The sequence below is a fragment of the Simochromis diagramma genome, unplaced genomic scaffold, assembly GCF_900408965.1.
Source record: "Simochromis diagramma unplaced genomic scaffold, fSimDia1.1 OVJJ01000387.1, whole genome shotgun sequence".
Classification (NCBI taxonomy): Eukaryota; Metazoa; Chordata; class Actinopteri; order Cichliformes; family Cichlidae; genus Simochromis; species Simochromis diagramma.
Window position 1 is genome coordinate 2,574,789 of NW_024387152.1, and position 26,223 is coordinate 2,601,011.

General features: G+C 41.9%; 1 protein-coding gene across 4 annotated transcripts in view; it reads right to left on the minus strand.

The window, feature by feature from the left end:
* Positions 1-510: 510 nt before the first annotated feature.
* The window catches only part of znf385a (zinc finger protein 385A), a 58,230-nt gene continuing 32,517 nt past the window's right edge, over positions 511-26,223 (minus strand). For 2 of the 4 annotated variants that reach the window (XM_040047661.1, XM_040047662.1), the window contains exons 2-8: positions 25,853-26,004; positions 20,218-20,328; positions 14,627-14,801; positions 8,090-8,449; positions 4,615-4,799; positions 4,268-4,360; positions 511-3,970 (exon numbers count right to left, since the gene is read on the minus strand). In XM_040047661.1, the coding sequence (XP_039903595.1) occupies positions 3,722-3,970; positions 4,268-4,360; positions 4,615-4,799; positions 8,090-8,449; positions 14,627-14,801; positions 20,218-20,328; positions 25,853-26,004 (1,325 nt within the window). In that variant the 3' untranslated portion in view covers positions 511-3,721. The other 2 variants (XM_040047663.1, XM_040047664.1) reach the window with 2 other exon arrangements.

The window sequence follows — 26,223 nt, forward strand, 5'->3', positions numbered from 1 at the left end:
AGTTCAGCAGCTTCTTAGACCAGCCCAGCTGGCACCAACAACCATGCCACGTTTCAAGTCTCTTAAATTGCTTTTCTTCCACATTCTGATGCCTGGTTTGAACTTCAGAAGGTTGGCTTGACCATGTCTACATGCCTAAATACATTAAGTGTGATTGGCTGATTAGAGGACGGGGAACTCCAGGCCTCAAGGGCTGGTGTCCTGCAAGTTTTAGATGTCCTTGATCCAACACAGCTGATTTGAATGGCTAAATTACCTCCTCGACATGTCTTAAAGTTCTCCAGAGTAAGATAATGAGCTAATCATTTGATTCAGGTTTGTTGATAGGGTGATATCTGAAACCTGCAGGACACTGGCCGTTAAGGCCTGGAGTCCCCACCCATGATTTAAAGCAGTTCACTCATTTTAATTCCAGCTCTGTGACTGGACACTCCCAGCTAGGGTCATGCAGTTGGATGGATGGCATTAGAAAGCACCACACTGTTTGATTCATAAAAACTCCACAGACAGTATCATTTAATGATTTATTGACATTTACTTTTTTCCACCATGGTTTCTCTTGATACCAGTAGTACTTACCATAAAGTTTCTTTTTCATTTAAATTACATTTATAATGTTTTACTCACATACACATTTATTGTTTAATTTTCTTATTGCAATAAACAAGAGTAGCCAGAATGAGTCAGGTATTGCTACAATTCGCCATACAAAGTCTTTGTCCCTCTAATAATGAAATTCAAAAATAAATTTATTGGCAAGACAAAATTACACCATAGCCTCTCCATCTCTCTCTCTCTGCTCTGAGAAAGACCGAGGGCAGAATAAGGCTAAGGCTAGTAGCCTAAACACAGCTAACATGAAATACCTGCCCAGAAAATAGGAATACCATTTATTTCCCACATGTGAATGATGAAAATGACTCTCTGGTGTTTACCACTTTATGAACATATCGAGGACAAGTGGTGCTACTTGACTGACCTACCAGGGACATCTTTGCAGTACTTTGATAAGGCTCGGTTATTGGTCAACTCTGTGACTTGAATCCAGAACGACTGATGAATCTCACCGTACCAAACACACGCAGGTTTTTGTCCCCATAGTTGTGTTAGGCCACTTTATAGATCCAGGCTGCCTCTGTCTCTGATTGGTGGGGAGTGGGGAGAGAGCAGGTCCCAACACACACTAGAATACTTATAGTACACACACCAACAGGAAGAAAAGCAAGGATGCTGGGATAGCATTTCACTCACAAAATGAACTTGAAGATTACGTTCAGCAACAAAAAGAGCACAATGGTGGAAGCTGACACAGAGCCAGCTTCTCTTTTTAAGTAATGGCATTGATAATGTTCCTCTAGGTTTTCACTTAGACATATTTCTCACACACAGAAAACAAAAAACAAAAACAACAACAAAATGCAATTCGTTAAGTCCAAATAAAACAAAAAACCCGTTGAACAGATCTAGCTTTAATCCCTTGATACCTGGTGTTGTACCCTGTTCCCCAAGCAGAGATTACCATAGTAAAAAGGCCCTTTAATATGAAGGGTCAGTCCCTATCTCTAGCTACACCTCTGTCTCTCCGTCCCCACCTCAATCCCCTCAAGAAGTTGCACTCCCCATGGAAGAACAGAAAAGTCAGTCAGCTGGCGTGCTCCCACTTTACACATGACTCCAGACAATATGTCACAACATGTCACAATGATAACAAGTCACTCTGATAAAAATTGCTCATTGCATTGCAATATTCAGACAAAGGTAAGACATTAGAGCTCATTGCTTCTCAATGAAAGGGCACAGTGTACATCTCGTTCAGAAAAGGGTGTTAGTTTCAAGCTGTCAGGCAAGATAAGTCTGCTGCCGCTTAGCTAGTGTTTGTGGCTCCCCACCGAGTCAGTCGATCTGCCCGTTTATATCATTCTGGCTGAGTCCCTTATATAATTCACTCTCTGATAATTTCACCCTTTTCCTTGTTTCCACTGATGACGTTAATAACATTTCCTACCTACAAAAATATTTTTTTTTATCATGTTTTCTATTTTGCTCTTTTTTTTTTAAATGTGTGATATAAATGTAAACCAACAGTCCAAACCAAACAAGAAAAACAAAGTGCTCACCAGTCTTTGTAAAAGAAAACAAATCATGGTGTGTTTCATGGCTTTCAGTTGTAAGACAGGAAGTATCAATAGATGCCTTGGGCTGGACGTCTCGGCTCCTGCTCCGGGCGGCTTCTCTGGGCTTCTGGCTTGGTTGTCGCTTCAGCTCAAGATCATTTGTCAAAGAATGTATTTGGCTTTCAACTTCCTCTATTTAATTTGTTGCCTTTCAGCATCATGGTTGCCAGTGTTGATGTGTCTCCCACAATAGACTCATATGAACCTTTGGATAATAGGGAGCTGAGGAGAAGAATAGTGCAGGAATTGGGAGAGGTCAACCCAGTGATGCAGAACGCTGTGTAGCATCCTGTTGTGAGGTGGCATGGAGAAGAAATTAGGACAAAGGGTGGTACACAAGTCATACTTGCCCACCTACACAGTCAGCCTGCGAATGAAGACCAGGGAGATGTGAGGATGATGATTGGCTTTGAAATAATCCAAGCTGAAGCATAACACCTATCCTCTCTTTCTCTCTCCCAAGTACTTTATTTCAAACTGCTGTTCGTAAAACTGCAGAATTCTTTCCATAAAATGCAATCAAAGCTAAAGATGGTGATCGAGTATTTAAACCCGGCAGTACAATATGTATTAATGTGTGATTTCTGCTGCTTCTTTCATCTCCTCTCCCCTTTGGTGAGCCTATTCTCTGACTGTTATGGAGGTTGGCAGATGTGCCCTGTAGCAAATTTTGTTGGTACAATCTATTTTAAAACATATTTGTCCAGGCCTGTGTACGTCTGCAAGTTGCCTGTGGTGAATCCATCCAGTGACCCGTGCCAGCCTTCCTCTCACCTCACCCTCTCAGGAAATGACAGCAAAGAACAACCCCCCACAGTCACTTTTCTGCTCCACTCATCCCCCCAACCATCAGACATGTTCGGATGTGGCTACCACCTGCCTGTCAGCCAAAGTCATGTTGTATCTAGCGGAGACCTAATGTCACAAATTGGAGAGCTGCTGACCTCCGGCACGGAGCAGGACATGTACAGTGCCGTTGAAGCCTGTACAGCTACATGTGGCGCACACAGCAAAGACTGATGGAAGCAGCTACCCTACTGACATAACATTATTGTCTTTGTTTTTGAGGTGCATAGGATGAGAAGAACACATTTAGCCATGGTGACAGGTGGAAAAAACAACCTGTCCCGGAATAATTATGTAACACTACATGTGGTTGAACGTTTCTAGAAAGGTCTGCATGTGTTTCTTCTGTAGCTATTGAGGTGGCCACGAGAGGGCCACAGTGCAAGGGAGGGACCAGGAGGTGAGAAATGTACAAGGGAGTTTGATGCATAATGACTATCCCTCTCTGATAATTCCATCTGCAGATCACTCAAAAAGTCTTTTGAAATGGAGGGAGAGTGAATGGAGAGTTTCAGGTAAAGGGAAAAATAGAGACTTGTACTCCTTTCCACTGTTCCCTTGCTATTCTCTCAGTCAGATATTTATATTATCAGATTTCCCCCCCCCCCCTTATCAATTGCTGTTAGTTGATCATGTTTGTAGCTTCACAGTGTGCTTTTGGAGTGGATGTTCCTGACTGGCTGAAGTCAGATGGTTATGTGTCAGTAAGGAGAGAAGAGGATTGGCCCATGAGTGGTGCGGATGGGCCCCGGGGCAGGTCTCAGGATTGCGTGGCTGAGAGGCGGGCCTTGCAAAATGTGATGAGGTGGATGGTGTGCGGGAGCAGCCGCGCGGAGAGCCAGTGGGTTTGAGGACGCTGCGGCGGCCATTGCTGCCGCAACCGCCAAAGGGTTGGGCAACAGCCCGGCACCCAAAGCTTTGGTGAGATCCTTGGAGAAGGTCAAAGAAGACTAAAAACAGAATCAATAACAGTACAAGACAAGAGAGAAGGGGGGGTAACATTGATTAGTTTCAGAAGGTCAACACATGCAAGTGAAACAACTGTACACCATGCACTTTTGTAATTCAGAAAGTTCAGTTAGGTTGAGGTAGGAGGATGAAGACAGAACACCTGATGGGCTTTTGTGGAGATCAAACCAACTCCAAAGCTTCACAACCTTAATGTCCTTAAGTATCACTGGCTATCTGATCTCTGGAGTTCAGGTGTGCTTTGTCATAGGAGCTAAAAATCAGCAGTAAGATGTTACCGTTAGATCAGCTCCCCTGTGCTTCTTGTGTCGGCTGAGGAGAGGGTTAGGCTTGCCCGCCATACCATCCCGGTGCCTTCGACTTGATATGTGCTAAAAATAAAGATCACAGCAAACTGCATTACTTTTCCTACACCATGGACACTGACTGGAGAAAACATAATGAAAAAATACAGCTATGTAATTACACAATTGTTTAACTTGAATAAACATGAATAAAACAACATAATTTAAAATTTAGAATATTGACCACTGAATTGATCTTGTGCTTAACAAAAAAAATCAAATCTAAATGCCTGTCTAATCTTTAGATTTTAGGTACAGAAATATATCCACTGCTACCTTACCTGTTTTAGTTGCAGTTCAGAGTTGACCCGCACATTGCAGATCTCACAGTGGAAGGTTCGTTCCTGAGTGTTGGGGTCCACCGGCCCTCCTCCCTGCTCTCCACTGGGCTTGGGGCCCAGGCGAGGATATGCCTTTATAGGGCCCAGCCCGCTCCGTGCCTCCAGGATAGTTTTGTGTTTCGTACCTGCAGAGAAAGAAAGAATTTAAAAGCTAATATAATAAAATGAAATAATAAGGTGCCAGCGAAACATTAATTGTAACATATGAGTCATACTGCTTCCACCTGTCTGAAGTAAAATGAGACTGGACAGAATTTCTCTGTAGTTAACATTGCAGAACAAAGACAGTGAAAAGTGTCACATCATGGCAGAAAAAAAGAAACAACCACAACTACAATCCACTGGCTTGAATAACCACATAGCACAGCACAACAGAAAGAATGAATTCTGCCTGAAGTTGTAGAGCAAAGCTTTCCCCACAGGAGGGCAGCAGTCACCCATCTGTGCAGTTAGTGATCTGGAAGGTCAATTCAAAGCCTTTCTAATAATAACCTAATAATATAAGTGATTCATGATGTTTGACTCAGTGGAGTGCGTAGGATAAGGCCAAATAGTGTGTACTGTACAATATTACATCCATTATCCATGATCCACATCTGGCATTATCAATGAAAACGTGAATCACTGAGCCTTTAATAGAACATTAAAAAACACTGACAATAAATGTCAGTGTTTGGAAATTTAGGAGCACATTTTTATGAGATGCAGGCTTGGTCTGCTCTTTAAATGGCTCTTCAATCAGGCATTTGTTATGCTGTAAGAGCATGGCACCCTGCTTTGTACCGTTTGAAGAGATCAGTATTATTCCAAACATTAACACTGCTGAGCAAAGAAACAGGGCAGGTTACATAGCAGATTGTAGCACTAGACATATATTACTGAAGCTCCTAGAGCCGTTTCTCGGAAATGAAGCCGTTTGACATAAAAACAGATTAGCCCCTTTAGATGTTTGTTCGACAGAGCCCATTTGGCATGACGTTATCTACTCAGTCATGAGTCAAAAAATGAAAATAAATAAATAAAAAGCTAATTTCCTATTAACAATATGTTCTTCATTTGGACAAGTCCTCGAGTAGCTGCAGCTGCAAAAAGGACATCATAGAGAAATATGTTTTTGCATACTGCATATTATTGTGTGTGCTAAAATAGTCTCTCATTAAATAATCACACATTTTGTACTTGGATGAAACCTCCCACTCCATTTTACTGCAATGCTCCACTACACTGAAAAACAGCATTCCACTGTCTTTGGCTCTGACTTTGAAATACTAATTTGCCCCACTCCCTAAATTCCCTTTGAACATTGTTAAGGTTACAGAAGTTGGACAAGTCATCTGGGTGGGGTGGAAGTGGGGAGCATGGAGGCTGTGGGCTTCAGTGTGGAGAAAGGTTTGCTTGTGGCCAAAAATGTGCTCTTGGGTGCCTGTTTTTGCTTTTGTTCTATTTTGGTCTGGCAATGGCTTTTTTTCCCTTTTTTTTTGTCTTTGCAAAGTTGACTCAGGGTGTAAACCAAACAAAAGGGGACAACATTGTTGCATGAATGTTACATGAAGTAACATGACTTCATGACTACAAATCTTTATTCCTGTTTTCATGGTCTTGGGCAGGTCATGGTGTGCCACGCACACTGTTCATGTCTGGGTGTCTGTGTGACATATGCTTCCATTTTTGAACCCTGCTAATACACACAGCTCTGATTTTTAGAATGAGTGAACTTGATTGTTTCCAGATGGCTTTCCTCGTGCAGTTTTAGCTATTTCAACTTTTAGTCATTCAGGGTTTGAACTCTGGAGCCCACTGGGTGCCAGCAGGCTTTGACCCAGGATCATGTTTAAGCTGTCTATGATCTTTTTTAATACTATAAATGTGCAAATGTTTTCTTGGAGACAGATACAACACAAAAATACTGATGTGTTTTTGGGAAATTGATAAACTAGTAATCAGAGGGTCAAAAAATATGAATTTCCAAAATATACAAAAGGTAATATATACATATTAGTGAATGCTATGGCAATATTATAAGTGCAGCATTTATCACCTGCTTTCATGTCTGACTCAGCTGGCTCAGGCTGAGAGTACTCTAAGCAGAGAGGAGTCAGTCCTTTATAAGGTTTATTTGGGGCCTCTGTCTGTGGTGAAGTTTAAGTGTACTTCATGCATGTGCATGTGCATAGACTATAGTCCCATAAGACTGATAGAAAGCCCAGCACATACATATTGTCCTGTGAGACATGCAGCAGCTATCCAAGTATGCAGTGCAGAAAGGATTATAGGATGCAGCCAGTTCCTCGAGGTATATGTAACCATGAAAGTGTTGTCGTGTGAAAGCCGTCTGACAGAATATTTAAACCCATATTATGGTGAGCTCACCCACACAATAACCAACATTTCCTTTTATTTTCTCATTCATGCTGTGGTTTTAACACCTTAAACATCACATTTCTTCTGGACGACTCCCAGGAACATTTGTCATGCTCCCCGCTGCTAAAATCGAATCTTTCAGCGGGGAAGGTATATTTACACTAATTGTGCCAAGAGTAAAATAAGAACGTAGGCTTGACAATGGCTGGGATTCCAGTATTAAAGACTGGACTGACACAGGTGAGGTACAGATGACCCTTGAAAACAAGAAATCCTTGGTTACAGCGACCAAGCATGTCAATATTAAAGTGATTCATCTGCTAATTAGTATACTTTTAATGCTCTCTACTAAATTAACAAAAGCAAAGAAACTTACCAGTGCCATTTTTAAATACACTAAATATGTTAAGGTTTGATAAAGCCGAGTGTAAATTTATAACATAAAGTCTTCAAAAATTACATTTTTTTCACATAACACCTTCTGTTTTAGTACCTATGAGATGCTACAACAACTCAGTAATGTGTTATTAATCATCATTCTCATTATTATTGAATTTGCATTAGGGCTACTGCGATAATTCCAGGAACTCAGTAGATACTTTGGGAGTTGTTTAAAAGACAACTCTTACACACTGTAAAATATACAAAACTATAGCTGCCAATTCAAGTGCACAACATCCTCAGTGAAATTCAAACTGGGGTTTCAATAAACTGAGCAATTCTTTCAGTTGATTATCTGGAAATGCAAAAAAAATAAAAATAAAAACAAATTGTTTAGACTTGCTACTTTTTGTGATTTTTAATTTCTTCCTTAGGAATTCAAAACAACATCTCTGCAAGTGTTTGCATGTGTATTTCTTGGCTAAAGTCCAGGCAGGATGTGATACATTTTGTTTCCATCAAAAACACTGTGGCTTGTGCAAACAGAGAGGAATCCAAGCCAAACTTCATCAGAACGAGAAAGGCGCCACAGTTAATTCCAGATGACTGTATTTCCCGCTAAATTCAGGAAAGCTCAACTATTTCAGCATATCATTGCTCAGAGATTACTGACCTTTGTTGTGCGCCTCCAGTTGCGACAAGGAATTCACAGCCACCTTGCACAGTGCGCAGTACAACAGCTTCTTGGCCTTGTCCTCCTCAGTCTCTGGGTTGGATGGGCTGTTTGAAGCCGAAATGCCAACGGCTCCTGAAACCGGGGTTCCTGATCCAACCTGCTCTGAGTTGGTGAGGCTGCTCCCGCAGCCTGGGGAAGAAGAGGTCGGGGGGACCAGTGGAGGAGTAGGGGTGGGAATGAGAGGGCACACTGATGGCACAGGGGAGTCCATGGGTGGGGTAGGTGGGGTTTGAAGAGGTGGAAGGGGCCCCGGTGCCAGTAAGGGTCCATTTATCCGTGACATAGGCCGTGTTTCATCTAAAATAAAAACCCAAACAAAAACAAAACAGACAAACAAAGGAAATTATAATGAAAGTCACATCCATCCATCCATTGTCTTCTGCTAATCCTTACCATAGCTGGAGCCTACCCCAGCTTGAAAGTAACATATTAAATGTAAAACTAAATAACTAAATAAAGATGATTACGAAGAACAAAGAGTTCACAAGTCAAACAGCAATAAAAAAACTCTGTGTAACCACATCCCTACCACTCCCAATTAAATATGGAAGCCAAAGTCTGCTCCATAGATCAGAACAACCAACATAAAGCGCATAAAGCACATTTAGAAGTGCTTTTTATTTCCTATACTGCAACCCATAATTGGTCAAACGAGTTCCTTGTAATTTGAGTTACACATAAAGTAGATCAGAGGAGGAAACCATATGACCCAAATATAAGAACGGATGGGCAAGCGTTTAATGTTTCCAAGCTTTTTGAAGTTTTCAAGTCAATTTGTCAGTGCTGTGGGCTCATCTTATTGAAATGTTTCCAAGGAAGCAGATAATTGAACCTGAGCATGTTTTGGCTTTTCCCCTCTGTCCCACCCCCGTTATTTTTGGCTGGGATAGAAGTAATAATGGCATTTGCTTTGTCAACGAGCAATACATGCAATCCAAAGAAAATATCTTTAAGTGAGCGCTCCTCTCACTTTTTCTTTTCCATGCCCTCTGATTTTCTTTCTATAGCTTCCTCACTGCATATGCTCATGGTTACATTTTCTGTATTTATCGCACAACATGTTTATATACAGTATACGTTTCGGACTAGCCACCCACATACCTTTGAGCTTTCGGCATTCACTAAGCACTCAGTGTTAGCTGAAGAAAGACAGGAGTATTCAGAACTACCCTCATTAGCAGGGACTATAAGGTCTTTCTCCAAACTCCACTCCACAGGATACAGCGTCAAAACCAGGTCTCTATGGATTAGGGTACTAAAGGGATGATATATGATATTTTCTGGGAAGAAAACAAAAATTCACTCTAATTGCTTAACTTCCTTTTATAGATTCTATCATGCGTTCACAGAGCATGTGATTTTTTCACATGACAGAGACCATGATATGTTTATCTATTGTTCCACTTTTAGTCTTATGACTTTATATTGTTTGGTATATTCTGGCCTGGCTACCCCATTGCATCATCTCTCGTGAAGATGCCATTGTAAGTGCTTTCCATTCCACTACTTTCCAAGATTAGAATTCCCTCTCTTTCCAGATTGGAAGTTTCCAGCTGCAGAGCTGCTGGCTGCACAGAGCATTTCTCAAACAGATGTTCCGTTAAAAAGAAGAAAAAAAGGACTATCTCTAGCTCTATGTGGCATTGAGGATCCCATAAAGCAGTCCTGGATCAAAGTGCTGTTTGAGGTTTATGACTCATAATATGCCCACTTTTTCACAGCACTGACTGAACATGTTAAGCTGAGTAAAGAGCTTGTACCTGTAAGTGCAAAAAGGCAGCATAACAGAAAAACCAAAGTAGTTACCCGCACTGTTATGAGCTTTATGCACACTTAGGCACGTGTCTGTGCAAAGAAATGTTAAGAAACAAACCCCAAATCCACATCTATAACATTTGGTTTTGGTTAAAATCAAGTGGGAATGGTGTTGCCTGGCCAAATAGTAATGAGGGACTTCATGATCCATGATGGCCTGGAGTTCTGCCACACCAAACCAACATCCAGTCACTGTTGCACCTTATACAGCACTACGGTAAATGTGTCATGCACTTTTCCCCCTTTAGGCTTCCAGGCCAAAACAATTCACAATCCACTGAAAATCATATTTCATTATATTAAATATTTTTATGTCATTTTTACTGACTAAAATTTAAATCATGAAACATCCTCTCAGGGTAGCAATACAAAGCGCTATTTTTTCTTACCCCAAGATTCCCACTGTCAGTTACTCCATTGTTTAAGAGTACAGGATACTCTCTAATGAGACTTGGCTCTCTATTGGCTAACTGACCATTCTCTCTGCTAGCTGACCTGAAATTACAACAGAAGACAGTATTATTCATGGGGAGAGGTCAACAGAAGGATAACTCAATCCAGATGCTTTACACTATGGCCTGCTATGCCTGTATTGCCTTGACCCACTTCAGGAAATTAAAGCTAGTATGGTATGCTGTCCATGTGGAAAAGTTTTGTTGTTTAAGCTGCAGGATTTAATACAGTGTTTTCTTCCATCCATATGCTTAATCCCTATTCCTGAAGTGTGAACATTTATTTTGTCTGATATAATATTATTTGATACAGCATGATGTTTACACACCATATATAAAGCACATAAACTGCATGTATGTGGCTGTGGCTTGGGAGGTAGTGCAGGTCACCTACTAATCGGAAGGTTGGTGGTTGGTGGTCTGTGGTTCGAGCCCTGGCACAGTCTCCAGACTGTATCTTTGGGCATGAAACTAACCCATATGAATATGTGTTAATGATAGATAGCACTTGCATAGGAAAAGCAGAGGAAAAAGTGTTTGTTTAAATGGGCGTGAATGGGTAAATGAGCCAAGCTGTAAAAAAGTGTTTGACTTCTTGCTTAGAGTAGAAAAGCGTTATATAAAAACCAGTCTATTTACTGAAACAGGAGAGTTATTGTTGGTATGATTCTGTTGTGTGTAGGTGGAAAATTACACAGGGATACTTTTGCTTTGTTTACTTTAAATGCCAAAAGAAACTAATGTAATATAATCCCCACCCTCCCCCCTCATGGATCCAATGTTCCCCCACCCCCATAAAAAGATGCTTGCAGTATTTAGAGTTATAAGTCATCATCTTACTTGTCAGGCAAAACTGCCAGGAGGTTTACGGCAGGGCTAGTGTACTGACTTTAAGTGTGAGCGGTTTGTCTCTTTGTGTGTGTGTTACATGTGTGCCATGATTAGGCAGGATGACTCTGAGTGTCACCACTGCCCCCATCATGCCCATTCTCAATGATTAACGAGCTACGAAACTCAATGCTGGCCTTACAAGAGTTGAGCCACATTCATAATGCATTTGGGTGCCTTTTCCCTGTCTGGCCTGCATCCGAACCCTGAGTCATACACACACGGACACACACACACACACACACACACACACACACAGTCATCCCATACCAGGTACTGTTATTTCAGGCAGTTTCATCAAATAATTCACAAAGGAGGTAAAAAAGCTTGTGAATTCCCAGATTTCCTCAATTAGACTCAAATGCTAACAATAAACAGACAGAGGATGGAGCAAACATTAGCTCAGTGTAACTCAATACTACAGTCACCTCATAGCCATGCAATTTGAACCCTCACATGAAAGTCATCTGTTTAATTGACCTTGGGTGTGTGCGCCTGTGAATGTTTGTGTGGACCAAAGAGTGCTATAATATCAGGGTGGTTTTAACAGAGCCGCTCATTAGGATGGGAGTGTCAGACGGCAGAGGGAGAAAGAGGAAAGGAAGGAAGGAGGGAAGACCAGAGTTTCTCTCCAGTACAACAGCTGGCTCTCCATCACTCGCAGGCTCAGCCAAACCTCAGCTCACCAGTCCAAATTTCTCAGAGCCAAGTGCCTCCTTTTTTGGGGACAACGCTAACCACATATCCTTTGACTGGTGTAAAACTCACGACCTGCTCTGAAAATCTGTAAGGTTCAAGAAGCACTCTTTAAACAATATTGGATAACCTATCACTGTTTCGGCCCTCAGCAAGTTTGTATATGTACTCTGTTTTTGATATGTTAATCACAAATTATGGTGAATTCTTTTTCACAAACGATATATCTGATAGTAGCCCAGACTATCTGAATGTCTAAAATGACATTGATATTGTATGAAATCTGAGAGCAACAAAGAAGCTGTTGATAAGAAATGTTGCTCAGCATCAAAGACACATACTGCTCTATGTTATGAGGTGAATTCCACCAAAACTCCACAGCCCATAAAAATGTCTGTTCCCCAGACAGTAGTTTCCCAGTTTTGAAATGGACATCTGGCTCTCCTCCGAGAGACCCCCCCCCGCCCAACCACTGAGATCACACTCAGGGCATGCATACACGAACATATATACACACAAACAAGCATGCAAAAAAAATCAGGAAGAGGCAAGGTTCCAAGGTCACAAGAAAGACCCTTGGTTGGAAAAAGGCATTTTTCACATGTTGCTACTTTCAGAGCTCGATCATTGCAAGCTTGTTCGGCTTCTCATGATCTAGGAGTTCACTGCAGGAAGCTTCACTAATGAGGACTTATCTTAGCTGACCTTAGATCCCCCATGAGGGAAGACAGCACAAAGGACTGGCCTTGGTACTTGCCTGAGACTAACTATAAGAAAACCTTAAGTGTTATGTTCATGGACAGAAAGAGACACTGGAATGTGAAAACCTTTGCTTCTTTGCTCTGGCATGCTGCATTGAGGCTTTTTCTGGACCTGAGTTTCATCTTTTAATTTATCGTGTTTGCTCTGTGCCCTCCCACCAATAAGGTGGAAATGTCTGGTAAACAGTAGGCTACAGAAACCTTTGTAAATGTCACCAAAACACGACTGGTCTGTTCATTGGCTGGCGTTTGATCCGAGACCAGAGTGGTGGCACTAAGGGAATGGAAATGTTTGGTGCACAGAGAAGAATGGCAGACGCGCACAGAACCCAGCCTCTAAATTATACTGTGAAATGCAAAGATGAACCAGAGGGATAAAGGAAAGACTAAGACAACGGGAACAAAGTTAAAGATCCTTTGCTAAAGAAAGATCTTGCACTGCTTTGATCACGCCTTGCATCATATTAACTAATAAATTAATCTGCTTACAGTTAATTACTTTTCATTAAAGTCAGATCAGCTGCTGTTTCTGTCCTTTTAAAGGCTGGATGAGGTTTTCGTTTATTCATTTGTCTTAATCAGTCTTAGGACTCTTTACTGACAAGTGGATGGTCAGGCAACGTAGTCTATGTTGAATGTGGTATACATGGTGTGGTACCTCCCACTAGCTTACTACTGTACAAAGACACACCACACACCACAGAGTGGTTGATGCAGAGAAACTGCCATGTTGCCATACCATGTTCTCCTGCTCATAGACTAACTGGATTGACACAAACCAGATTTAGATTGAACAACTAAATAAAGTCTTGCTGTTTATCTTGACTAATACAGAAGATTAACTCTGGCACAGTAATGATGATTCGATCAGCCTTTCATGTCATGTTTGATTTCAGTGTAAGAGGTCTACTTCTACTACACCCTACTGTGACTGAAAATGATTTTTTTAAATGACCAAAAGTTTTGAAGCATAGTTGGGAAAAGCCAAAATAGTCTGGATGTCAGTGGAAAAAAGAAAATTCATACAAACTTTGTGGCATATTGTAATTGTTTTGAATGGGAAATAGACTCCTGAATATCCTCTTGTCTGAAAAAACTAATCCATTATGAAAGACTCTGGCCAATCAAATTCAGACCTGATCAGGTGAGGAAAAGCAGAGCTTGAATCCCACATGAAGTCAAAAGTCTGTCTTTTATCAGACTGGACATACTTTTATTAGGCGGGTATTGGGAAAGAGAGTGGAGAGCTGCAGGAGGAGGGCAGTCTATTTTCAAATTTTGTTGGGGTTGTTTTCCTTTTGTATAATTCTGCCTACTTGAGCTTGAAGGCTCAATTAGGTTTAATAATATATGTTTTTGTGACTAGGCAGTAAAGGCAATTTGAACTTATTGCTTCAGCTATTTCCAACTCCTAAAGGTCAAAGCAACTTTCCCGATATTCTGAATTTCAACATTTTCATCTGAACTCTCATTACAATTATACTTAAAAGACTCCCCCAATACTGGCAACTAAAAAATGTGTTCAGCTATTAATCTTCCAAATTAAATGTTTATTTTTTAGATTTTAGGTGGGACAGTCATTATCAGTCTCAGCAGTCTGTGGAACCGCACTGTCTACTATAAGATGTGCTGCGGCTAAATCCGACGACAAATAGAGACGAGATGCTCATAAAAACAGCAATACGCTGCGGAGCCACTGTGATTAGACGCTTTTGTTATTCTTGCATATTTTCCCATTCATTTTCTGACAAAGACCATAAGCTGCCGAACATCCTGCGTGGACTGAAATGATTATTTCAACAAGGTTCTTCCCGAGCCTTTTCCCAGTTTTTGCTTGTGGCAGTAGTTTTCTGTTCTCTCACCTGCTTTGCTGGGCTCACTGTCTGGGGCTGTGCCAGGAGCTCCAGGCGGAGATGGGGAGGAGGTGGGGGGCAGGGTGTGAGGTTTGTCTCCTTCTTGAGGACGACTCTTAGAGGTCTCGATGCCTTTGACTCTCCTGGCATGGCGGTTCCCTTTGTAGTGGGCTTCTGCCTGGCTCTAAAGAAGAGCATGGAAAGGAAAACAAGTTATTTCATTAGTGAACACCGATGCCAAGATGCCCAGGTATATAACAGGGTGGAATTAGACTCGGTGTGGCACCTGGCATGCATGCATGCCATTATGACAGCACGATATTTAATATACTCTGGGGACTAAAGTCATGATGAGCAGCAGGCAGTGAACAGAGAGATAGATTACATGCAAGATATTAAGAGAGATGCAGTGATGAAGTGACTGCCTGCCCTCCTTGTCCCCTTATTTGAATTAAGAACAAATTATGAAGGTGTGTATTGAAACATTAACAGTATAGGTTATGTGGAGGATTGGCTGAAGTTGCCATGCCTGCTAACCTAAGGATCAGGAAACTGCCATATAAGCCCGGAGGGCGCATTAGTCCATTTCTAAGCCTTCCCTTTCTTCCCTTTATAGAATATGCACAGTCTTGGAGAATATACATCATCTACTTACTACACGGCATCAATGCTGTTGTCTTCAATATCTGGCAGGAAATATAAAATAAGGATCTGCACGCTCAGCCGGCATTCCAGCAAAGACAAAAAATGCTGCAGAGATTTATTATGGAAGTCACTGTGTCCAATCTCCTGATGACATGCTCTCTACTGCCTAATGTGTTTGCTCACTGAGTAAACAAGCGAGTTATTTGTGAAGAGAATATGGGACATTATGGGAGTCTGTTTCTAGCCTCTGTGTTACTGCACAGATGTTTGGAAGTCGGGTAAAATGCGGCGTATGTGATGCGGGGTTGCTATACATAGCTGTCTGGCTTCACAGTATGGTGACTATAAAACAGAAACACACGTTATTTCACTGGCTCACTGACTCCCTCTCACACACACACACTCACACTCACACAAATATAGGATTATGGCCCCTTTTTTTCATCACCCCTCTCTCACAGTATGTGTCCAACTATGAAAAAATAAGTAGCTACTTGCTGATACAGACATATTCAGTCAGTACTGCACTTGTAAGTGAAGTGAACTGATGTGCCATGGCACGTGCTGTGTCGGCCAAATGATTGCATCAAGGGACCAATGATGAAGATATTTATTAAGTAGCAGGATTACAGTTGGTTACCAGGGATGAGTCATTGACAGCTGCCTCAGGAATTTGACTGACACTTAGGACATCGTGCTGACCAGAGGCTCAAGTGTGGCGATAGACTGGCTCGGCAAAAGCAGGCAGGGGGTGATGAGTAATGTTACCGAACCCTGTTGTCTATATTTGCTTTGTGTGTGTCTGTGTGAGTGTGTGCCTGTGCCTGGCAGCATCTATCAAACGAGCTGGCATGGCAAACACTGAGCACTGGCTGAAGCAAGTAAGAAGATCACATGTTTCTTTTAAACCAGGATGACACATCAGCCTGTAACTGTACCCTGTCAAAGGGGTCTTAAGGACCTGCACTTGCAAAGCCTACAGATCAAGGTGGAGAGAGCTGCATGCAGGCAGAAAGGGGTGGAGGTGTAGACTGCTGAAAGAGAAGTAATCTCTCATGATGAAGAGGGGAATGTGGGAAGATTAAAAGGTATATGGCAGTGCGTGGCAAAGCGGGCACAGAGGTTTTCTTGACTTCTCCCAGCAAGTCAAAGGGATCAACTACCAAGCAGCTGAGTGTCACTGTGAGGTCCTGGGCGGAGAGGAGGGAGGGAGAATGAAGGGAAAAGGAAACACAGGAAACTGAAAGTCAGAGAAAGTAAACGCAAAAAAAGCTGCTCTCAGAATGGAAAGGATATAAAGAGACACAAATCTCAGAGAGAATAAAAACTGCACCACGCCAGTTTGTGATGCATGTGTTTCATTATGCAGAGAGTTTGAAGTGAACAACTGCTTTCCTACATGATCATCACTCTGAGGGGGGAGTTGTGTTATTAAAGCAGAGCTACTGCAGAGCTGCATTTCTAAAGGAAGAAATAGGAAGAGAGGGAGAAAAAGAAAAGAGAGACAAAAAGCAAGCAAGAAGCGAAGCGAATGTGGTTGGAGGAGAAAAGATAAACGTGACGTGAGCAGGGAGGAAGCGGATGAAAATAAGAGATGCATATCAGCATACTGCAGCAGTTGTGACGCTGGTCAATGCAGCTCCACAGAGCCTGTGATGTCACTAATGCAGCGTGGCATCAAGGTTATTCTGCATAAACCACCGTTAAGTTCTTTACACGGACACACACAATGCAGAGACAATGGGGCACAAACTGTCTCCCCCCTTATCCTTTCCTCCTGCCCCTCCCCTTCAAGTCTCCTCTCTACCACTTTCCCAACATGCACTGGGGCTGTCAGAGCCAGACACTAATCCATGCCCTTGACGAATGCATCTTATAATAAGTAGTGGCAGGCAATTTTGGGCATTTCCACACAGTAAATAATGCAGCATGAGAGAGGGAGACAGCCAGCAAGAAGGGGAAAAGGTTCCTTGGAGAGAGAGAGACAGGCAAAAGAAGAGAGAGAGACAGTAGAGAATGATCATATGGGATGAAAGAAATGATGGCAAAATGATGTGGGAAATGAAGAGAACGTGGGTGGGAGACAGGAGGTAAAGCAAGACAAATACAGTAGCCCACTCGCTTTCTTCTTTGACCCAAAATGTTTTCAGCTCACATGTGGCAGATAAAGGAAAAGAATGTCTACATCAAGGACAGTGCCCGAGCTTGAAAATGAAGCTGAGAATGCACCATCAGATTCTCCTGAAGTATTTCTCACTGCATTATCTTCATCCACCATATATTCATTTGAATTTGATTTCACTAGCTCAGAGGCCCACGTCCTCATTTTAGATTTGACAGCGTTTTAGTAGGTAAGTGAACGCTTTGACATGAATCGAGCTGCGGTTTGGTGAAAGGCCTCGAAGGGGACTGGCAATGGCTCCCGGGCCCGGCAGATCCCCATGCACTAAATAGAAATGAAGAAGTCAAAGAATTGAGAACAAGGAGGGAGGAAGGGTGGGGCACGTAAACGAGAATGAACAGCTTGCAGAACTGGAGGAACCTACATAGATCACAACCGGAAGGAGCGTGTTTGGAGAATACATAATCTCCAAATAAAAACAAAAATACTGGCATCTGCCTGTATTCCTCTCATTCTCCCAGTAGATACATAAATGGTATCAATTTAAAAGTTCTAAATAGCCACATTCTGGACTTATCCCATTCACAAGAATTTAAGGAAACTTTGACCTTGGGGACGAGATCGCTGCGATTCAAACTCGCCTGAGATTTTAGTAGATACACCTATGCTTTCAATTTAAGGCTCCTACATTGCCTCATTCTCAAGTGATCGCATTCACAAACTTGTCCACGCTGCCCACTCGCCCACCCACCCCATCAGCCTTGTACGCCTGAGACGCAAAAAGTGTGGATGGGGAGTCACACCTAGGGCAAGACTGCAAGTCTGACATTGATGATGTACTGCAGTATGTTTTTACCTGTCCAGGTAATGGGAGTTAAAGCTGATCTGGAAAAACACTAACTTATTAACAAGACTTTTACTCGATTAAAGGGACAGCATATAGCCGAATTAAATTTACATGATATATCCCTCTGCTATCTACTCTCCTTGCAGTAATACTGCCAGAGGGCTTAATTGCTTATTGCTTATTGTATATTTGATGAGGTGTGGACATAGGCATCCCCAAGGTCCACTTGGACTAGACTTTTTTGCCAGATCTCATTGTGGGCTGTAAGCTTTAGCTGAGATTTTTATGTCATTTTTAAACAATAGCTCTACAAACTCTGTCAGTTTTTACTTTATGTTGTGGCTTTTGAATCAGGTCGTAACACACATTTTACTTGGCTTGTAGTGTTGTTTATCCATTTATGTTATTTTGGGGTGAGCGGCTGAGTTTTGGGAATGTTAGTTGCTTTGCATATTTTTGACAGTAACAACATCTTTTTCTAGTAGCCATCAAAAAAACTTTGTTGTGTTTTTCCAAACTACAGCCACCACACAGGCCCTGCATCCACCTACCCAGAATGAGAAACATACTGATGCTGGATTTGAAAAGAAAAGTATTTCTTTGATTCCCTGACCACCAAATGCTCATCTGTTTTATTAGATTCAAGAGAAAGCAGACATCTCTACAGCCTGATATCTCCCAAACTTTGCAACGCACACCACTGCACTAAACACTGATATAGTACTAAGGGAAAAAGGGTCACCTTTCCCTGAGCAGAGAAGATCATGGCCAGATACCACTCTCAAGCTGACGTCAGTGAATGACAAAGAGAAGAAATTAATCTCTGCAGGGTGCTGGTGTAAAGATCATTCACACATGAACATGGCTTCCAAGCAGAAATGCTCCCTGCATACTTCTAAATAATTGCGCTTGCTTTGGTTAAATTTTAACCTTCATATGATTTGAGGGGACAGCAGGTTAGGTTCTTCACAGCAAGTACCTTCTTGTTCTTTAGGCAATATTTTAAACATAAAATCTAATATTCAAAGTCTTCAGATTCTTTATTGATTGTAACTTCATACAAAAGAACACGTTTTAACTAAAAGTCAGTATTGGCTCTCAATCCTTGGGTCTTAAAGTATTCCATTATATAAACATCTCGAGTTAACTGTTTCCTGTTTCTTGTGAAGATATACAGGACAGATCCCGGCTAAGAGAAGCTTCATGATTACAGCCTTGCAGCTCCCTGACCACACGGAAACCATGATTGTAGATCTGATGTGTATATATAGCCCTGACCCACTCCTTAATGTTGTGTATTGTGGATGGTTGAACGCCCTGGCCCTGAAGTCTGCAACACTGAATAGGGAGTATTGCAGCCAAATTATACACTACACATATGACATTTGGTACTGGTTTTGTCATGAGTCTATCCTATTTGTTGACACAAAAAAGGAAAAAACAGAAAAAATATTTGGCATCACAACTCATAAAATACTTCCATATGATTTTTTGCTTTCATTAATTTGTCATCAGTTGTGTCTGCGAATTGCCCGAGGGTATGACGTGCAAATAAATCCCAATTAATTAAGCTTTTTAAAGTTTAATATTTTCTATAGAGAGAAATGGAAATCTACAACTTTAAGATCAAACTTATCAGGACTGATGAACAACAGAAAATCCAGAATTTTATTCCTCGTTCACACATTCGTCAGGACCGCTTAAGCCTCTGTGCTGCAGTGCACTACTTTAGTCTACGCTGCCTTAAAACAAATTAAATTCCAGTCAGATCGCAACGGCCAACACATAACCCAAACAAATGCACCACATCCGCTTTGTTAGTTCCAGCTTCCAGGGGGAGCAAACCAGGACAAACAGTCCTCCGAAACAAATAAAAGGTTGATTCTTACTTGGAGAAAAATAAAATATTTTCAGTGCCATAAAGAAAATGAAAACAAGATGAGAGGCAGTGATGTTGCGTGTGTGTGTCGTCATTTATTTATTTACCTCTGAGTTGAAGCGGATCTGGCAGACGTTACAGGAGATGACTGGTCGCTTGGTCTTGATCAGAGGAACTCCAAATGTGTGGTTGATCACAGCCTTTTGCACCGGGTCCATCTGCCAGAGTGAAAGACAGAGAGCAGCTATAATTCACACTGGTGCCACAGCTCAATGGGCCAAGCTGTCATAACGTGCAATAGACTAAACCAAAATGACCACATGCAGAATGCATAAGGTTCACAGTTAAAGAGTGGTTACAGAGTCTGTTCGATGATATCTGTAATTCACTTCAGCAAACAGTGGTCAGCAGTGTTGACAGTTTGTTGCTACAACCGAGACACCTGTTGCATCCCCACGATTAGGAATCTGATGGTTCTGGATCCTCACTACATTGTAGTATAATACTGTCCCTGTGCTAATTGCTTCAGCTGGGACATCCATCATCTCTGTGGTGTTAAGCACCTTGTATAAATTTAACTAACTTGCTTAGCAGCCCTCAGTAGTTAAGCTGCCCGTATAAATTCTGTCCCAGACACAAAAGACCCGGCCCGTACTGGACTGTTTGTGTTTGAAGCCGAATTTATCAAGCAATCACTGTTGGTTGACCTTAGCATTACTCTGGATTCAGTGGCTGGCTTATATTTCAACCTCAGACAACTGTCTACAGCTAAAGTAAGCAACATAAACAAAGACTGATGTAGCAGTGCGCAGGTATGCAAGAAGAATGAAGCAAAAAAATCCGTGGCCTGAAGAACAAAAGGATACAAAACTTTGTATTTTGAATTCAAAAGACAGCGAGGAAACGTTCAAGTGTGTCCACCAAGAGTAATGAAAGCATAATGCAGTGCCAGGCAGATGCAAAATAACTCACTTTTGATTCATTGCTGTATTTTGGACTATTTACTGAGCTTTTCTTTAAGCCTTGTTACACTGAGAGGCACAGTCTCATCCAATATAGAAGCAGCTCAACATCCCGAGGAGTGAAGGACAGGATAGAAGGGGCTTAAACAAATATTGTTGTTACTTAGACTCAAATAAGTTTTTTGTTTTTTGCACAGTGCTCGTTGCTTGGCAACTCCCAACAAAAAGAAGCAAAAATAAAGAAAAATAAAAGATCAAGGGGAGGAGCCTCAAGACATTTCAGCCACCCAGCTGTGGCCGGAAGGCACAGAAACATACCATCTGGAGGAGAGAATGAGTGAGCGAATGAGAAAAAGAAGAGCAGAGAGTTGGAGGGAAAGAGAAAAAGGCCCAAGCTGGACATCCTCACATCAAGCATGCTTATCTCTTTTCCACGTTCCAAGACTGTCTCTGTTTCTCTCCCAAGAAACTGTATAAAGAAAGCTCTGCTGCTCTGGCTGTGAGGACAGATTAATGGGGAGGGCTGGGGTGGGGGTGGAAGATATATTGAACAATTACAAATGTTTACTGCGTGAACATCTAAACAACAAGAACTAAGCTTTAGCCAGCACAAACTTCCACACCAGGACTGCATTAAGCTTCCTATTAATTTTTAAAAAGTGACACTGTGTTTTATCAAATCTTTCCAAAGTGTAGAAAATTTTCTTTCTCTCAGTGTCCATAATGTGACCCAGACTAGATAGAGTTTAGCAAGAATTTGAACCTGCCTGGTGGCGTAGCCGCATGAATCATGGGCTTCTCCGCAGTCATTCCACCAGTCTGGGTGTGGGTCAGTTATGACCCATCCAGTTAATTCAGCTGTTGAAAACACAGTCCAGCTGCCAGCAAATGTCTTTGGAATGTTGCTCGCATGGCCTCTTCTCCAAACGCTCTCCAAAACATGTTCTCATGAAATAGGAGGAGAGCACTATGATGTAACTGCAGAGGGATTTTCCAAAACTCGCTCGTATAATTTTGTGAACATCCATAACTGTAACTGTACATTCTCATAAAAAAATAGAAATCAAACATATTACAAAGTTTACATTTATCTGGGAAAATAATGGAAACTTCATGTTATTGTGGAGCTGTGTGAATGTGGTGAGGTAAGCAAAGCACACAGACCGCAGACCGCTGACTTTAGCATCACTCGGCAGTCATGTCAACAGCTCCATGCAGCCTTAAAACTCCAAACACTCAAATATCACCCAAGCATCATCCAACACTGCACAATGACACACGTCCTAACTCACCAACATCCTCTGTTCTACAGTTTCTTTTCATCTTTCATTTTCTACAGTTCTGATTTTCTTCCCATTCTTTACTGTGTTTTCATTCGGTCTTAGTTAGTCTTTCTTTAGTTCGTTTGATCAGCTAAAACCCACCAGGGGAGAGTGCACTACAGCATGACTCTCAGTAGAGCCATTGTGACAGTCACAGTAAGGTCCACACTGTGCCAGACGAAAACAGCCTTTGAAGCACAAATTCAGCATTACGTTTAAGCTGGCACAGTTTAAGACACAGTCGGACCGACAAAAATGTGACAAGCTCTTTGAATTTTAGGTACTTACCTTCATCTCCTCTTTGTCTGTAGAAGCTTGGAGCTGCATTGGTCCTCCTGTGTGTGTACTGCTGGCTGAGGTATGTGTTTGGGTCTCAGCATGTGCAAGGCTCAGAGCTTGTGGTGCACTATCCTTACTCATTCAGCCTGTTTGGTAGGTGGTCAATGCTGAATACAGACTAGCTCACAAAAATTGAGCTTATGCCTAGTGAAGCATTGGTAGCTGCGATATCTTTATTTCCTTTCAGCACACCGTCTGCTTCTCTTTTGAGATGCTTTAAGAGAAATCTCTCCCTTACTTCTTTTTTCAACACATGACCTAACAAGTGCCTGTCCCTTTTTTCAGTCTCCTCCTCCTCTATTCTCAACTACATTCCCTCTCTGCCTCACACTCCACTTTAATGCACTTCCTTCTCTGCTTTCCAGTTTTCTCCTCCCTCTCTCCCTCTCCCTCTCCCTCTCTTCCCCATGGTCTGTCAGTCTGCCCATGTGCACCCAGGATTATGTATCCTACTCTCCTCCTGCCAAACTCTCACTCTTCTAGGAGTGCTGAATAGCCTTGGTATGGATATTGATAATAATTTACTGATAACAGTTTTTTTTTTTTATCAATTATGCTCATAGGTCAGGTTCTTAGCTAATCAACTTCTTGATTCCTGACTTTGCTGTTTAGGCTTCCTTTAGGTTTTCAGTGCAAGTTCAGCTTTGTTTTTACTACCTATGAGCCAGAGCTGAGGTTCACATGTGACTCAGGTGTACAAGAGCGCCACAGCCGTGTCCTTTCAAGCTGCTAGAAAAACATGCGAGCACTGATAAAAGGAAATGATAAAGTGGAAGGCCTACAGTCCTGATGAACTGGAGGAGGCAGAGCAATTCCCATCTTTAATTCACACCATCCATCGAATGTCGTCATCCACCACTGTAGCCGGCATCTCCCCCACAAACCCAGAACTCACACTTGCATGAAACTCTAGCTAGACAAATATTTATTGGATGTGACATATTCACACCAAAGTGATGACAGGGCAACATGTGGTGCTGGACAAAACATAAATGTGTACTGTTTAGATAATGAGCTATTAGTCATGTCTTGCTGTACTACAATTATTTTTGTTAGGGGGAGAGTGAGAAAAGATATATATAGTAGTTAAGATTCAACAACTGCACATGATTATACTGGACCAAGAAGTCTTGTGATTGTGTAGCTTCAGCAAACAGTGCAGGCAACAGAGTTTTATGAGCATTTTTATGTCTGTATCAGTACCAGCTGATGCAGATAAATAATTCAGCCTCATCATTGTCTACAGGCACATTGCACGAGACAGGCAGGTGGAGGACAAATCACATTAAAGGACTATTAAAAGCTGTATATGGCTTTAGGAGAGGCCATTCCTCCGCTATGGGGCTAATAACCCTCAATGTGAAGTAGAGCCTCATTAAGGCTGTACAAACTCAGCACAGATCACTTATTAAGGCAGAATGATGGAACAACTAGCTGTCAGCTCACTGCAGTGCTGTACCTTCATTGAGATATTTTGTGGATCATAATGTGTTACTGTGCAATGGTGCAGAAAAGCGCCAGGAAACATCAAAAGCACTTGAAATGTTATGTGAAATAGCCCCAGTTCAGCCTAACAATCCATCTAAAAACCTCCAAAACAAAACAGTATAAGATGTAAATGGAGCTGTGGACACTTACTCTCTTATTCTAGATCTTCCTGTATAAATTTACTCATCTTCACAGCACTACATTGAACATAATAAACTCTGGGAAAGTGTAAAGCTAGGATATCCCAGCAAAACGTCAAAACAGAGCCTCATTTAGGAGCAAACAAAGCGGTTTCCATATCTGCAGCATATTTACACCACATACATGCCACATATCTAATAAAACGTGAGATTATGTCATACACTTCAGGCAACAGAAGCTCTCCTTGCAAACACCAACAGTGATATATTAGTGAGTCATTTCTTCATGCTTTTGAATGTGCTGCGTATACTATGAGTACGCTGTAAGGTCAGAATGCCCTTACAGCTTCTCTTATGGCCCCATCTCCTGGCCACAGAGCTGTAAAACAGCACTAACGGTTACCTCGCAGTCATCAGCAGGAACACCTATTAACATTCACAGCGTCCCTGTGGGCCTTCCTACCTAGTTGACTCGTTGATAAGGAGGATGGTGAGCGGATGGACGTTACAGAATAGGTGAGAGGAAGTCCAGAGGGAGTGTTGCAGAGGCAGCAAGACAGGAAATAAAATCAAGCAAGAATGATTTTAGGGCTACGCTAACAGAGGCCAGAATGGAAACCGAGTGCCTGCATAATCTCAGTATCTCAATTAATGCATGTCTGCTGGGTGTAGTGCAGTTTGATAGTGAAAATGCTTCCACTTATGTCATGGTCCATTGAGGCCTATTAAAATGACTATATTGTTAAAATGTGTTTAAGAGTGTCTGGACTCCTGTTACAATCCGTGGAGGGCCATGCACAGCCAAAGCTCATGCCAGATATTTCCAATTAGTGAAAGGTTATTATGTTGTCTTGTTGCAGACTGCAGCTAAATATACCAGGGTGACACATAACCCTGTTGAAGCCATGGTCCGCAAATAGCATTGCCCCAGTAGAGTACATATACAGTTCAGTGAATTTACATATTGCTGATGAGAAATGTGTTGACATTGTTCAGCGGAGTCTGGAGGAGCAGGTGCCACATTATGCTGAGTTGGTGAAATGGTAAATGTCTCTATGGTCTAATCTAAATGCCTGAGGTAGAAGGAACAGGAAGCCTCCTCTCCTTTAAAAGAAAAAAGAATTACATCAAACAAACTGCGGCGTTTGATGTTGTTAGTTATAGGGATGGCCTTAAAACTGTTCTTTAATTATATATCTACGATTTTACGGCTTTGAAAATAGTCCTGTTTCCTTAATGTACAGTCCAGTGTGTCTCAACATACATTGTTAATCTAGATGTGGCAGCACAACCTAAAAGTTTTAGACATATCTTAAAGCTGACTATTGCATTCAAAACTGTACGCAGAGAAGAGTGCAAGTTAAAGCATAACGGCGGTAACCTCCAGCACCCAGCACAACATTTACAATTTTGCGTCGCGCGTTTTTCTCGCCGCAGTCTATGACTTAAAAGGCTGCAGTGTTTGCGCTTGTTGTCTGCAGCAACTCTTACCGTATTGAAGTTGTGGAAGAGGCTCATGCTGTGTGGAGGAGGGGGGGTCTCCACTGGGAACTGCAGGAAGGGCTTCATGTCCAAGTGGGGTTGGATCACCGTGGGGGTCCGTAAGAATGTCGGCACTGCTGCCCCAGCTCGATTGATGCCTCCTAAACACAGAAAGAGACAGAGATACATAAGTATGCACGGTATTTTCCAGCATTCATGAGTCCAGGCTCCGGGCTGTGTTTACTCAAATGTGTGACAGAGAATTTAAACAGTGTCTTTAGGTGATATAAAGAATACAAATTAAAGCAAGAGACAGAGAGAGGAAGGGAAAAAACAACAAAAACATGTGCTTTTTATAACGGGCTGTGTACAGTTGTTTC